The 16,058-nt window shown below is 43.6% G+C and overlaps 1 protein-coding gene across 5 annotated transcripts in view; it reads left to right on the top strand.

The window, feature by feature from the left end:
• Positions 1 to 308: 308 nt before the first annotated feature.
• nfyba (nuclear transcription factor Y, beta a) overlaps positions 309 to 16,058 on the top strand; it is a 34,202-nt gene continuing 18,452 nt past the window's right edge. For 2 of the 5 annotated variants that reach the window (XM_083660500.1, XM_083660496.1), the window contains exons 1-2: positions 309 to 401; positions 2,768 to 2,861. In XM_083660500.1, the coding sequence (XP_083516626.1) occupies positions 2,768 to 2,861 (94 nt within the window). In that variant the 5' untranslated portion in view covers positions 309 to 401. Of the gene's footprint in view, positions 402 to 634; positions 682 to 1,186; positions 1,208 to 2,767; positions 2,862 to 16,058 lie in introns of those variants that run through there. The other 3 variants (XM_083660498.1, XM_083660497.1, XM_083660499.1) reach the window with 3 other exon arrangements.

Genomic DNA, 16,058 nt, shown 5'->3' with positions numbered 1-16,058 from the left:
TGTTTCGTTTAGGTCCTAAACGAAACATCGGAAAAACACGGATTTTTATACCATGTCCAACCAAATGCACTTCGATGCATGACATGTACAACATTAAACGGGCACGCGTTAGTATGCATGCACTGCACACACACGCTGTTTTACTTTTGGTTTGGTTGTTCAACAGCAGGCAGTGATAAAAAAGCTGGCATTATACTGTACATGACCAACTGAGTAGACAACTGGGAGCTACGACTTTACGAGGCGCACCTGAAGGCAGCGCGGCCCCCTGCAGGTGAGAGACGGCAGTACACGCGCTGTGCGGTGGAGCTGCTCCGCGCTGGGACTGGTCCTTTCGCAGCCATTTTCTGTCCAACCAAACAGCCGTTTCAAGAAGGTAACCAACCAGGGCTTCATTGCAGGTTTGTGCTTGGCTCCGGCCAATGATTGCTAACCGATTTCTCGTTAGCTCGAATGGAAATGTCCGTCTCTGTCTGATTGTTATTTGTTGTCTGAGTGAATGAGGGCTGCTGATCAGGAAGTATCCAGCGGGCAAAACTATTAAAAATCTGAATTACATTTCGGCCGCAGCCACGTCCTCTGCTCTTCTCCACAAAGAACAGGCCGGGGCTAGCAGTGGATTTACAATGAGACGTTATTATGCAGAGGGCACGGCGTATCCATACAGGTTAACTGCAGCAGGTAACTGTAAAGCTGTCTGGACGACCCCTCATTAAATAACGTTACACCGAACCCATTAAGTCGTCTCGATGTTCACCGATACTGTATCGGATAGCTAACTGGCTTGGTGCTAACGCTGTCGGCTAAATAACGTTATGTCATACTCGCTGTACGAGACCAGCTAGCTACCTAGCTTGAATTAGCTATCGTAACAGACAAAAGAGTGAAATCAGCATGCGACTAATGTTAAGCAAAATTGCCTGTCATCGTAGTGATTTAACTTGGCATTAACGTTATACTTTGAACCAGGAAAGGTGATTTTAGAGTAACTATATTTAAGCTGTCGAATCGTCTCATGTGTTGACCCCTCAAAATTAGTACTTTAGTACATTTTCAAATAGAAAGACTTGCATTTAGACTATCATGATGGGATGCTGGAATTATCCATTGAAAATTATAATATGAAATTATTTTGGGGTTAGCAAAGGACAGAAGAACCTCAGTCGTATGAGAGATGGACAACACTCAATCACCCATATCCCATTAAGTAATAAATCATTTTTTCTGTGCATTTGAAACTACTATCTGTTGTAGTAGTTGTCTTGATGTTCAGGGTTGTATCAAGGGTGTGGAATTAGTACTAAAAGTTCTTGTTTTGAATTGAAGTCTCAGAAACCTGGATTCACCTTATAGGAAGCTAGCTGCAGCTCTGGCTTTGGAGGACTAGACAATGGACAAATAATAATGTTGAATGGACAAATAATAATGTTGGTGTGCAGCCTGTCTGATGTGTGTGTGCGCTTTGCAGATGGATGGTGTGCAGCCTGTCTGATGTGTGTGTACATGTTGCAGATGGATGGTGTGCAGCCTGTCTGATGTGTGTGTGTACATGTTGCAGATGGATGGTGTGCAGCCTGTGTGTGTGTGTGTGTGTGTGTGTGTGTACATGTTGCAGATGGATGGTGTGCAGCCTGTCTGATGTGTGTCTGTGTGCGTGTGTGTGTGTGTGTGTACATGTTGCAGATGGATGGTGTGCAGCCTGTCTGATGTGTGTGTGTGTGTGTGCGTGTGTGTGTGTGTGTACATGTTGCAGATGGATGGTGTGCAGCCTGTCTGATGTGTGTGTGTGTGTGTGCGTGTGTGTGTGTACATGTTGCAGATGGATGGTGTGCAGCCTGTCTGATTGTGTGTGTGTACATGTTGCAGATGGATGGTGTGCAGCCTGTCTGATGTGTGTGTGTGTGTGTGTACATGTTACAGATGGATGGTGTGCAGCCTGTCTGATGTGTGTGTGTGTGTGTGTGTGTGTACATGTTGTAGATGGATGGTGTGCAGCCTGTCTGATGTGTGTGTGTGTGTACATGTTGCAGATGGATGGTGTGCAGCCTGTCTGATGTGTGTGTGTGTGTACATGTTGCAGATGGATGGTGTGCAGCCTGTCTGATGTGTGTGTGTGTGTGTGTGTGTGTGTACATGTTACAGATGGATGGTGTGCAGCCTGTCTGATGTGTGTGTGTGTGTGTGTGTGTACATGTTGTAGATGGATGGTGTGCAGCCTGTCTGATGTGTGTGTGTGTGTGTGTGTGTACATGTTGCAGATGGATGGTGTGCAGCCTGTCTGATGTGTGTGTGTGTGTACATGTTGCAGATGGATGGTGTGCAGCCTGTCTGATGTGTGTGTGTGTGTGTGTGTGTGTGTGTGTGTGTGTGTACATGTTACAGATGGATGGTGTGCAGCCTGTCTGATGTGTGTGTGTGTGTACATGTTGTAGATGGATGGTGTGCAGCCTGTCTGATGTGTGTGTGTGTGTGTACATGTTGCAGATGGATGGTGTGCAGCCTGTCTGATCTGTGTGTGTGTGTATGTGTGTGTTGCAGATGGACGGTGTGCAGCCTGTCTGATGTGTGTGTGCGTGTTGCAGATGGACGGTGTGCAGCCTGTCTGATGTGTGTGTGCGTGTTGCAGATGGATGGTGTGCAGCCTGTCTGATGTGTGTGTGCGTGTTGCAGATGGACGGTGTGCAGCCTGTCTGATGTGTGTGTGCGTGTTGCAGATGGACAATATAATGTTGGTGTGCAGCCTGTCTGATGCGTGTGTGCATTGCAGATGGACGGGGATAGCTCTACGACCGACGCCTCCCAGCTAGGCATCACTGGGGAGTACATGGCCTCTGGCCATTACGTGCTGCAGTCTCAAGACGGTGAGGAACCAAACAGCTCGCTGTCTGACAAACATTGTTATGTATAACAACACACATTTACATGGATGGCAATAATTCAATTTTAACCCGGTTAAAGGATAATTTCGTTTTTTTACAACCTGGACCTTATTTTCATCTTATTTTATGTTAGACTAGTCACCCAGAACAGACATTTCTGAAATTGATGCAGTATTGAGCTAGAACATGCCACGCAATGGCCTGGAACAGTGTTGGAACCGTGCATGTACGTCATGTAAAAAGCTTATTTTCTGCCACGCATGGGTTCATATCCTTATTATATGATAGAGACAGAGCTGGGAGCGCCTATATTGACCTCCATATGCTTGCTGATCCCCAATCTAGGAACCCAATGGTTAACCAAAAAAGTAAAAAAAAAAGTCTCTAAAAGGCTCGTTTGAATGCATGAATAACTGGAACTCAAGGGGCTCCGGTTGGCACTTGGCAAAGGAAGAAAATCCCTTTCTGCTCCCTGCAAGCTCTGACTGACCGGCTCTGACCATTTATGGATTTCCTTTCTGGTCCTCTGCCTCTGTCGCTATGAAACCACAATGCTAGCTCGTTGCTAGTAGCAACTTGCTACACGCTGAAAATGTGAAGTTTGACTACACACCGGTTGACTCTCGGTCATGTCCACTCCATTTTGATTGTGTCAAGGGTAGCATGCCAGCCTGCCCCCGACGAGCTCTGTTATTCGGCTTTTCACGGAGCTTGCCGACAGATTTCCGATGCAAGTGTCCACACAGTCCCCAGACTGGGACTGTGTGGGACCGGAGTCTTGCGAGAGTCTCACAAGTTGCGTTGTTGCAGGAAAACTAGTGGAGCAAGCCGCCATGTTTTGCTTGGAGTAACCACAGCGTAGCTGAAGGATTTTGTAAGTTATGGCTGAATATTTTCCTGATTTTGAGAATATGGACGATGGATTTGAATTCGATGGCCGCTCGTGTTTATTTGAGTATTTGGATGCAAACTGAGGGCGGCGCCAGACATGGAGAAAGGAGCGTTCATTTTCTCTTCTCTTTTACAATAATAGTCTGAGCCTTTGTCCATTGCAAAAATAATCTTGTTTAGTGGTCGTACGTGCAGGCTGTCGAGGCGGGAGGGTCATGTGGGAAAAGCGACTGAAGCAATCTTAGTCAATGCTGCACCAATTTCAGAAAAATCTCACATGACTTAGTTATACATAAACAAATATGAAAATAGGGTCCAGGTTGAGAAGTACAGAAATACTCCTTTAAGACAATACTCTGAATAAAGGTCCTTACACATCGGGAGCGTTTTTTTCATGCTATTAATTTGCACGTCAATAATATTTTCCGAACCTATATCAGTCAATGCAACCGTGCATACCAACGGCGAAGTTTCGCTGAGCGTTATTGCGGTGTTTATTTTTTCGAACCACGGTCGATTTTTCAGAAATTCGCTTCCGACGTGTACCACATCTGTGGCTGTGATTGACAGGTGGGTCAAAACTCGCATCGCAATTTGTGTAAGGATTTTAAGACACAGCCACGTAAACAACATTTTCTGATTACCTTAACCGCAATAGAGTACCACACGGATGATGTATTTTTGTATTTTTCCCTAAAAGTCCCTGCACTTACGTGTCTGTCTCTTACGTGTAAAAAGGAGTGGGATTTTTGTATTGGGATTTCGGTTAAATGCATAAGGTCTGTGGTTAACACAAGTTTATGAAACAGCGAAGTCTGTGTAAGTGTTCAGCAAGATAATCTTCACAAGAAATGAAGGCCACTTTTATGACTTTTGAAGTGTAAATGCGTTGTTTTTTTAACCTCTGCCCGCCGACGGGCCGAGCCCTTGTCATCTCTCACAAATGACGGTCTAGAGCAGCCAAGGAAGCACGCAGTGAGACATACAGCACACCAAAATGTCGGGAAGAAACGTGGCTACAAGGCTGTGACAAGCATTTGTATTCAAACGAAAAATAATTCCAACCCCAAGTGGCTGTTCACACATAACGTTTGCATTTTTGCATGGAAAAAACGTTACCTGGAGCATTTTTTGTGAGGAGAGGGACTGATTGTGATATTAGAAGGTGACGCTAAGCTAACGTCTAAAAGCCTACCTCAGTATCTCCGATGGTTGGATAGATGGCATTAGCGCTTAGTAGCAGACAATAGTGTTGTGAAACAAGCGAAGACTCATTTCCAATACATGTCCATTCATTGTCCAGTATCATCCATTTTACTTTATGATCACTGTTACACTAATGTAAATCCATGGATTACAAGGTCCGGTGTTCTGCCAAAAAGTGAAAACTGACCAGTGCGGTTAACGTTACAGCTGCAGGCTGCAGCTAAATAGTGATCACCATGAAGCGATTGTCTCCCAAAAAGTGATTCTTTCTCCACATTTCTTGTGACTAACGTTATGGGAAACGACAGTGTAGTCCGTAAACTAGTGCAAAGTTTTGAATTAGTTTTATCGGGCATGCGCTATGAAGAAGCGTGCATCTGTCTCCTTCGGGAGCAACAACCCCCCCCCCACACACACACACACACACACACACACCACACACACAAACTCACTACCTCCTCCTAAACTCAGCTGAACCCCCCCCCCATAAAACTGTAACTCATATCTAATTTAATGCCTGTTTAACTGGGACTGTAAATTAATGTAAATTCCCTGCACATGTAATGCCTATTTACAGGGTATCCGTGGGGTCTTAAAAAGTCTTGAAAGTTGGGAATTCAATTTAGGGAAAATCAAGACCCTTGAAAAGTATTGAAAAGTCTTAGGTGGATTTCAAATTCAAGACCATTTAAATGTTATTTTATCGATGTGAATAGATGTGTTTTCATGACGTTCACTTACGCTGAGTTAAAAATAATTTGCGTGCTTTTAAAATAAATAATGTAACGTTACATGCATGTGACAGTGTGTCCATGGTCCACGGACCCCCCCCCCCCCCCCCCCCCCCTTTCGTTTCATTTAACGTTTAACGTTAGTGCATGAGAACGCCTACAGTGCAGCCAGACACAGACAGGCATCATCATGACAAGCGCAAGTGAGCTTCCTCATCCCTTCTCCCCACTGTAAAGTCTCTCTGAAGGCTGTGGCTAGTGGCTACTAGACAGCATCACAACAAACTTATTTCAACACCTCTGAAAAAGCACAAGAATGCGAGCAGCGTGTTGCAGGCTGCACAAGATAACGAGAGCCACAACGCACACACACGCGCGCGCACTTTTCACAAACACGTTATCACTGGACGGTCAAATGTTGCCTTTAGGACACATAACAACAAAACAACACGTGGGGCCACCGAGTAGCTTAACATAGCATCAACGTTATGTTTCCAGACTCACCCGGTCTGTGGTCTGTACCCGTGTCAAGTGACTGCAGGTTAGCAAGCAACAGCCAGGAAGTTAGGCATAGCAGCGCCATGCTAAAACAGGAAGTTGGGTTGTTCTGCCTTCAGAGTAAAAGCATAAATTGTGTCACTTATGAGAAAAAAATATTTTTTGAGCTGTGCAGGGCAACAAATGGTTAGAGAAGTATAATAGTATTTAAAAAATCTAATCGAAAATCTAATTTTGAGAGAAAAAATCTGAGATTTTTTTTTTATCTGAAAAATCTGTGATCCGTGGCTCAAAATCCGCCACGCGATCCGAACCATGGGTTTTCTGATCCGTGCCAGCCCTAATGGACACTACATAGCCCGTCTGTAAACAATGTTTAAAAGTGCGGAGGCGAACTGGTGAAGGGGAGCTGACCAAACGCCGACAAACATCGCAACTTCAAAGAGCAACAGGTAGCAAATGTGATCGATAACATAATTACACTCCCTCAAATAAGTCGCCTAACGATTTTTATTTTGTGACAGCAAACATTTTTCACGGTCAGTTTGACGAAGACATGTGCTCAGTACGAGCGACCCTCTGCCAAGTAACGTTATTGAGTCATTTTCCCCCCCGATTTTTTTTATCCCATTTTTATTCCCCATTAGTGCTAATTTAATTTATTTATCCTGGTTTCTACTCCACCCTCTGCCGATCTGGGGAGAGCCGAAACTGGCTCCATGCTTCCTCCGAGACATGGGCACTTAGCCAGCCGCTTCTTTTCACCTGACAAGGGAAGCTTCACCGGTAGGACATAGCACGTGGGAGGTTCACGCTATTCCAACCAGTTCCCCTCCCTCCGAACAGGCGCCCTTAACTCATTGAGTGCCATGGACGAGTATGTTCGTCAATTGGTTTAGTAACGTAGAGTGCCAAGGACGAGTATGTTCGTCAATTGCGTTTTTTGACGGTGGGACGTGCATCAAAGCCAGATCCATCTCCTGTGAAAGTATGGTGGCTGTTGAATGTGTAAAAGCTATTTTAGGGACCCATTAGGTGGCGACAGTGCTCTCCAGATTACAGAAAGGCGAGGAAAAAAGAGAGAAGAAGTCGTTGGGGAAACGGAAATCGCATCGCATCCGTATGCATCGATATGCATGAAGCATAACGTTAGCTGTGCCTGCAGCAGCCAATCTGCTCCCACAATTGAGCACCTCCGTGTCCGCTGCGATAGCCCATCCGCATGATTTTGTTATTAGTTGTTATTATTCTCAACTGGAAGCATGGGAGCCGGTGACAAATACACGCGGAACGCTGTAAAAAAGCTGGATGTAGCGGACTTTTCAGTGCAGAGCAAACGCAGCAGAAAGCCCCAGAGACACTCCCATACGGAGGAGGAGTGTGCAGTTGAGGGGGGGGGGGGGGGGGCACGCAGAGCAGCACACAACACTGACCCAGACAGACCCAGACAGCAGGACAGGATTGGCAAACGCAAGCCAGAATATCTGATGCCCACCAGCAGCAAATCAAGACCAGCAAGAAGCTGCAACCAGCAGCGCACGCAGGGGCCAGCGCTGCTGGTTGCAGCTAAAAAATATTGTTTTGCCAAACAAAATTCCTTGGTTTTCGCTGTTCTATTGAAGGAAATTATTTTTGAGGTGTGACTACATCAGAAAATATTAGCTTCAGTCAGTGATGTGCATGAAATGTTTAATTTCACAAAAGGCTCTTTATCTCAGCTTCTAGAAAAAAACGGCTGTTTTTGGTTAAATCAAGCTATCTTCTCCGGCTGATAACTAAAGAACGGAAAATGGTATCAATAAACTTTTTTTTGCTGCTGATACAATAGTCTCATCGTTCTTTGTGCGTGTTCGGTGTTTACATAGTAATATCACACAATATTCTGTGGGCCTCGAGAAATCACTGAAAACGCTCTGAAACTCTGGCACTGTTGGTCCGTTCTCCAAAAGTGGCTGGCACTCAATGAGTAAAAAAAAAAAAATTCAGTCCAGGCCACCGGGCATCAGCCCGACGTGTTAGCTTGGACGCTCACAGTCACAACACTGCCTCACAAACTTGGCAGCATTTCAAGCACATTCTGAGTCTGAAGATAATATTTTCTGATGTAGTGAGGTGGTGTAGTTGTGTGGTGCATGCGTGCCCCACCCCCCTCTCCCCCCCTCAGCTGCAAACTCCTCCCCACATGCACCCAGTCTATTTTCGGAGGGCTCCGTTTTTTTTGCGCCGGCTCCCAGCGCGACAAGGAAATGCCAAACCGGACTGGAGGGAAAGGTTTGGCCCTTCGGCGTCGGGTGCTGCCTTTCTGGCGGCTAATCGTGTGAAGAAACTATGCAGACAGACAGACAGAGGCAGAGGAGCTCAGTTGTGTGTGCGGATTGACTGCTGTTCGCAGCCAGCATCAGCTGCAGTCAGAGTGCAGTCAGAGCCATCTATATGGCTCTGGCTGCAGCATGAGCGGTTTCTCTTTGATCACGGGGGTTTTTCCTGCAGTTTTCCGGACCTTCCTCTAATCTGGAGAGCACTGTCGCCACCTAATGGGTCTGTAAAATAGGTTATACACCTCCAAAAGCTACAATATTTGTACGGGAGATCCAGGAGGCTTTGATCCACATCCCACCGTCAAAAAACGCATTTGACGTCGATCGACGTCCGTGGCACAAAAACTTCGAATATATTCGAACGAATTTCGGGCAATTAAAGTTCGTTCGAACTTTATTTTGGGAAAAAGTGACAGCCCTAGAAAGCAGTGATTGATAATCAATTAAATCTAATCTTTTTCTGCAAATTGCATCATTGGGAGGTTGATTCGGGCACTCAATATTACGAGTGGGCAATATATCGATTTTATATCAATATTGTGATATGAGACTATATGGCAAGGGTGTCCAAACCTTTTTGAATTGGGGCCAGATTTGATCATGTGAAAATACCTGGGGGTAGCTCTCAGAGTGCACCAGATTGATCCTCAGGGAAACACTGTTGTGTGCATTTGTGAGTGAGTGAGCGAGCATGTTATTGTTATAAATATACTATATATATATTTTTAAGTTTAAATAAACCTTGCCTTTGGTTTAGTCACTCAATTTATTCTCTTGAGCTTGATTCCTTCCCGGCCCATCTGAATTCTGTTGTATTGATACAGTGCATAGAAGTTATGGCAAACTAACATTGTTTAGTTTTGCAATCTCAAACTCAAAATGTATAGTAAGTGTTAGTTAAAGGTGTGTCGCTGATGTAATCGGTCACAGCTCGAAGTGGCGATGGGCTCTTAACATTTATTGGAAGGGTCTTGAAAAAGTCTTGAATTTAACCTCAGGATTGCTGCATATACCCTGATTTAACTTAGCCTGTAAATGTCTTGTACATTCAATGTAAACTCTTATTTAACTCCGACTATAAATTAATGTAAATCCACTGCCTATTTAACGCCTATTTAACTGTCTGTAAATCTCATGTACATTCAACGTAAATTCATATTTATTATTAGGGCTGTGCCGATTCACTTATCTCCCGATTCGATACTATCACGATACTTGGGTGCCGATTCGATATATATTGCGATTCTTAAGTATTGCGATTCTTAAGTATTGCGATTCTACGATTATTGCGATTCGATATTACGATTTATTGCGATTTTTGTTTATTTTTTTCTTTTCTTTTTTCAGTTTGTTTGCTTTTTTACTTTAGAACAGGGAAAAGTTTAATCATACACTTCTAGAGACTGTATATTATATCATGAGTAGGGCTGGGCGATATAGTTAAAAAGTATATCGATATAACATCTTTAATATCAGTCGATATCGATAATTATTGTTCATTTTAATTACCGTTTACGTTTTTATTAATAAAAAACATGAGAAGAAAAAGGTTGCATTTAGCCACTTCATTTTGAACCACCTTATTTTCAAGGCACACAGGTAGGTCTAATTTGTCACACACACACATATGCTCCGAGTGCAACTGCAAGCAGTAATTTACAGACATGGTGACGTTTTACTTTGTTGACAGCCTTCTAAAAAAACGTTTGGGAACGTGTATTTCAGGGTTGTGTGGGTAACGTTAGGTGATTCAGAGGTGTGGAAAAGCCTGGGTTTTGCTTTGACTTGCTTAACTACAAATATGTCATAGGCTTATGTAGGGCTGGAGGGCGACCGCGCTGGGGACTGCGCGCCGTTGGTTGGGCGAGAAAAAGCCTCGCCTGGCTGAAAATGCGGTAGGCTACATTTCAGTTTCATATACCCATCAAGACTCCGCCCAAGCAGAAGACATACAGTCATAAGCTGTGTAGGGCTGCAACAACTAATCGATTAAATCGATTAAAATCGATGATCAAATTCGTTGGCAACGAATTTGATTATCGATTCGTTGCCTCGCGATTAGTTGGACCGCAGAGCCATCTGTTTTGTTGATAAAAAACAACAGCTGATCGCAGCTGCTGCGGCGCAGTGCTGGCTACGTCACTCCCTGGCCCCGCTGTCGCGGAGCCGACTACGTCACTCGCCTTGCGCACGCGCAGTAAACGACAAACAACTTGGAAACATGGCAGAGGAGAAAGCAGCTTGACCCAAAACTTAGCAAGTTTGGGAGCACTTCATATTAACTGGAAATAAAAAGTCTGTTACGTGCAAAATGTGCAAAGCCGATCTTGCATGGCATGGCACCACAACGGCCCTGCGTGAACACCTTAAACGCAAACATGTTGGATCATTGGATGGTGCCAAGGGAGCTCAGCAGCGGGGTAAGTTAACGTTATTCTACTACAAACTCGATATGCATGTAAACTAGTGTTACATTATTAGACCCATGTGTATTGTTGTTTGAAGTGGAAATGTTCGTCTCACAGCAGATAGTTTGTTTTGTTTATCTAACGTTAACAGTCGATGCGCATTCCGCCCGCATCCAGGTCGACAACATTAACGTTATAGCCGACCGGCTAGTTAACGTTACGTTAACTTGCTAACGTTAGTGGTAGAGCAGACAGGAGATAGTTTGTTTTGTTTATCTAACGTTAACAGTCGATGCGCATTCCGCCCGCATCCAGGTCGACAACATTAACGTTATAGCCGACCGGCTAGTTAACGTTACGTTAACTTGCTAACGTTAGTGGTAGAGCAGACAGCAGATAGTTTGTTTTGTTTATCTAACGTTAACAGTCGATGCGCATTCCGCCCGCATCCAGGTCGACAACATTAACGTTATAGCCGACCGGCTAGTTAACGTTACGTTAACTTGCTAACGTTAGTGGTAGAGCAGACTTGGTCTGTAAACTAAGGCTAAAAGAGATGTTGTTGTCCCTTGTTCATTGGTGTGTGTGTGTGTGTGTGTGTGTGTGTGTGTGCGCGCATCTTAATGTAAGGAGTGAGCTAAGACAAATTTCATTTGAGGCTTCTGTTATATAAAGGCCTTCTTTACATAAGCAATTATCAACTAAATCATCAATGAGTGAGTTTTATTGAGTTTTATGTTAATAGTGCTGTTAGGCATACTCGCTCATACTGTCTTTCTCATTTCAGAAAAAAACAACTCACCATGAGGCGTTTCGTTGTGGGGAATGCGGCTTGTACACCAAGGCAAGCAGCCATCATGACAGACAGTGTCCTGAACATGCTGGTCACCGACATGAGGCCCATGTCAATGGTTGGAGATGCAGGCTTCATTGCCATGATTAACACCCTCCACCCTGGCTACACTCTTCCTTCAAGAACATTCTTCACAAAACTGATGGAGCGAAAATATGAAGACACATTCCAGGAGCAGGTCCATTAAAGCACTTTATTTAAGAAGATATGAAGATATCTGGAGGGAGGAGAGGGGAGGTGAAGTGGTGAAGGGCTAAAGGAAGTAGGCAGTGAAGGAGAGAGGAAGTAAAGTGGTGAAGGGCTAAAGGAAGTAGGCAGTGAAAGAGGAGGTGAAGGGCTGAAGGAAGGAGGCAGTGAAGGAGAGGGGAGGTGAAGGGGTGAATCTGTTATCTTCAATTTAACTTTTGTGTTTTAAATTTAACTGTGATTTTGTGATTCCCATTTTTCTTTGCAAGTTTGAAAGAAACCAGTGTGAATACAGTATACCGGTACTATAAACAAGAGGGGACAAAGAAAAAAGATGTACCACCAAAAAAACCTCTTCATTTTCTTTGCAAGTTTAAAATAAAGTTTACCACTGAATACAGTAGAAGAGGGGACAAAGAAAAAAGATGTACCACACTGATGGACAGTCAATGTCAGAAAAAAGAAAAAGAGCACTCGTTCGGTTCATGTTCTTGAGTAAATAAAAACAGTTTTCTACAATTTAACTTGGTTGTGGTTTCCCCCTTTTTGTATGCAAGTTTGAAGTGTTCCAATATAAACCACTAATGAATACAGTATAAACAATAATGTTTTGATGCAGACTTATGTTGCAGGGACTACTAGAATCACCGTAATGTTGGAATTGTATGCATCAAAGGGTTAAATCGAGCATTTCTGAGCGATTTCAATATATCCGATTAATCGATTAATCGAACAAATAATCCACCGATTAATCGATTATCAAAATAATCGTTAGTTGCAGCCCTAAAGCTGTGTGCTCAATAGATGACACAATGAGTTATTCCTGTCCCAAAGTACAAGTAAAACCTTTCCAACAGTTCAACTTTGTCTCTGCTCACAGAAGTGAATTGAGCTGCGGATGCTCCGCATTCCGTAAGGAACGTTGCAGACGTCCGTATTTGTGAAAATGGTGTCTTAACATTAACGTTCATTTCCCGGGCGCTCATTAATAGAACACATGTTAACACGTTACGTTAACACAAATTGAAACTCACCTCACCCACATCAATTCTTTGTAACGCCGGGTGAGATCAAACGAGTGGCCAGCGGAGGACCAAAATGCGAGACTCATTAGCCAGGAATGGGTCTTGTGCTACTTTTGCATGCTAAAATAATTCTGATAATGTACAATTTGATTGAAGGGGGGGGAAACCCTTTCAGAGTACAACACAAACTTGTCTATTTTGCTGCAACTCGACAGTGCTGCTTATCCAGGACATGTCGGGACTCTTGGCTCTGGATCAAACCGTTGATGGATATGATTAGCTGTGTGTGAGTGGGGGCGGGTCATGGGGCGGGTGCACTCAGAGTTTTTCTGTTAAATGATTGGCTGTTTCCGTGTCACTTGTACTAACAAGGTACATGATTGGCTGTATGAGACACAGAGCAGAGGGAAGCACTCTATAATGTGATGGATGAAAGTGGTAACATTTCATACATAAACAGAAAAAAATGATGCGATTATCGATTCTGGAATAAAAGGTACCGTAAATTCCGGACCATAAGGCGCACCGGTATATAAGCCGCAGCAGCAAAATTGACTGTTTTTTACATATATAAGCCGCACCGGACTATAAGCCGCGGGCGTTTTGATGTTTAATTACCATATGTAAGGGTTCGTACACAGAGGGGATTGTCGGGAAAGAGATGGCTGTTTGGGGAAGCTCCCATTTATTAACATTTCAACAAAACAAAACAAAAGTCAGGTCACTAATCCCCAGACAAAATCACACAACAATAGGCTATATGTGCAGCAAACGGCTGTAACCAGAGAAGTCAAGTCACTAATCCTCGTCTTCCTCTTCTTCCTGCGTACTGAAACCACCAAAGTCCTCATCTTCAGTGTCGGAAACGAACAGGTTCAGGGTGGCTTCGTCAACCACTCTCCTCTCTCCTTCATTGTCACTCAAAACCAACGAACTCCTCTTCGTCACTGTCGGTGTCGGCATCGAACAGCCTCTGAAGCCTCTGACGGCCCTCAGCGCCAGCTGTGGCGGCGTCATCCTCTTCATCCCGCAGCAGTCCAGCCTTTTGGAACCCGTTGGTGATTGTGGATGTTTTCACACTCCTATAATATTCCGTGATCTTCCTTTGTGTGAATTCGCCGAAGTTTGTGATTTTCTCCTGGTAGTCGGGAGGGAGTTGTTCAGTAGTTCTCGCCCGGACGGACAGTCCCTTTCGTCTCATGAATCGGAAGCACCAAGATGGGCCACCTATGAAATGTTCAATTTTCATTTCGGTGGCGACTGTTTTGGCCTTCAGTCGGATCTGCACCGTGGAAACGCCTCGGCCGTCTGCTCTCTGGGTCAACACCCAATCTTCAAGGGAATCTTCAAGTTCGGGCCATCTGCTTTTATGACCTCTGAAGGACTTTTTGGTCTTCTTGCACTGAGACAGTTCCTCCTGCTGCACCTTCCAACGCCTCACCATTGACTCGTCGATGCCCAGGTTACGCGCTGCTGCTCTATTTCCCTCTTTTAATGCGAGATTGACTGCTTTCAACTTGAAAGCTGCGTCGTGTGAATTTCTGCGTACCTTCCCCATGGTAAGTGAGAGAGAGTTGCTTCTACTGCTTGTCTTGTTGTGATTCCGGGCTGCTGATGAACTTTGAACCGGTAGGAGTAACCGGTTGATTTCCGCCAATGATGTCAAGTCTTTCATACACAAAGGCAATTCAAGGTGCTTTACAAAAAAATAATCGAAAAAACAAGCAGCAAAGCAATGCACATAAAATGTGCTGATGAAGCTGTGTAACCTGTAAAATCCATCGATTTTGGAGGTCACCGAGTGGCCGTTTGCTTACCGTAATTACCATATGTAAGGGTTCACGCACAGAGGGGATTGTTGGCTGTTTGAGGAAGCTCCCATTTACCGTATTACCGTAACATTTCAACAAAACAACATAACACAACACCACCTTTGTTTATTTTTACAGTGCACACAGTGTCCGCGGTGTGGTGAAAAGAGGGCAAGAGAGGAAATTAAAACAGAAGTGGATTTATAGTTAGAAAGAGTGCTAAAAAAGAGAGATTTTATTTGTATTTTTTTTTTTTTTCTGAAAAAATCCATAGATAAGCCGCACCGTTATATAAGCCGCAGGGCCAAAAAACAGGGAAAAAGCAGCGGCTTATAGTCCGGAATTTACGGTAGATTAAAAAAAATGGTGACATTAAAAATCGCGATACTCAAGTGAATCGATTTTTTCCCCCACCCCTATTTATTATCCACAGAACACTTCACCACTCATGTACATATTGTATATATAACTTTGTGATTGTCTTTAGTTATCTTCCTACTTCTTATCTCTTTATATTGATGTGACCGCTACGCTGCATACAGACACTAAGACAAATTCCTCGTATGTAACTTGCATACTGTGACAATAAAAGTGATTCTGATTCTGATTCTGATATCTCCAGCCACCATTTTCGGGATGAGCTGGAAAACGTCTGGTTAAAACTTTCAAAATAATGTTATTTAAACAAAAGTAAATAGCTTATTGATGCACGTTGGAGGAGAAAATGGTATTTCAACTTCAGCAAACCTTGTATCAAAATACTCGTTGTGATTAGAGATGCACCGATTGCCATTTTCTTGGCCGATTCCGATTTCCGATTTTTGAATAGTCTGACTTGCCGATACCGATTTTGGCCGATTCCGATTTTCTTTCTAAGAACAATAATTGACAGGTTATTTTTGACGTTATTATTTTTTTTTTTAACTTTGCTTTAATAGAAAATTAACATTCATGTCACATTTCTTATCATTTGCATGAGGTAGGACGATCTCACTCAAAAACATCTCAAAATAAAAGTGTTCCAGGTTACTGGAAAGAGCTTTTCTTTTTTGTGTAAATACAATGAATATAAAACAACCAGTATATCCCACAGCTATCATGCATTTACTTTTCCAAAAGAAAAAATGTGCAACAGAACAGGGGCTCCAGATGGAAAGTAGCCTATGGCTAAATCTGTTACAAAGCATCTCTTCCCCTATGGTGTTTAATGTTTTTTTTGTATATGTACCTGCCAAATAAACTAATAAAATAA

Source organism: Poromitra crassiceps (assembly GCF_964638095.1).
Source record: "Poromitra crassiceps genome assembly, chromosome: 2".
Classification (NCBI taxonomy): Eukaryota; Metazoa; Chordata; class Actinopteri; order Beryciformes; family Melamphaidae; genus Poromitra; species Poromitra crassiceps.
This window is presented reverse-complemented; position numbering and strand designations above follow the sequence as displayed.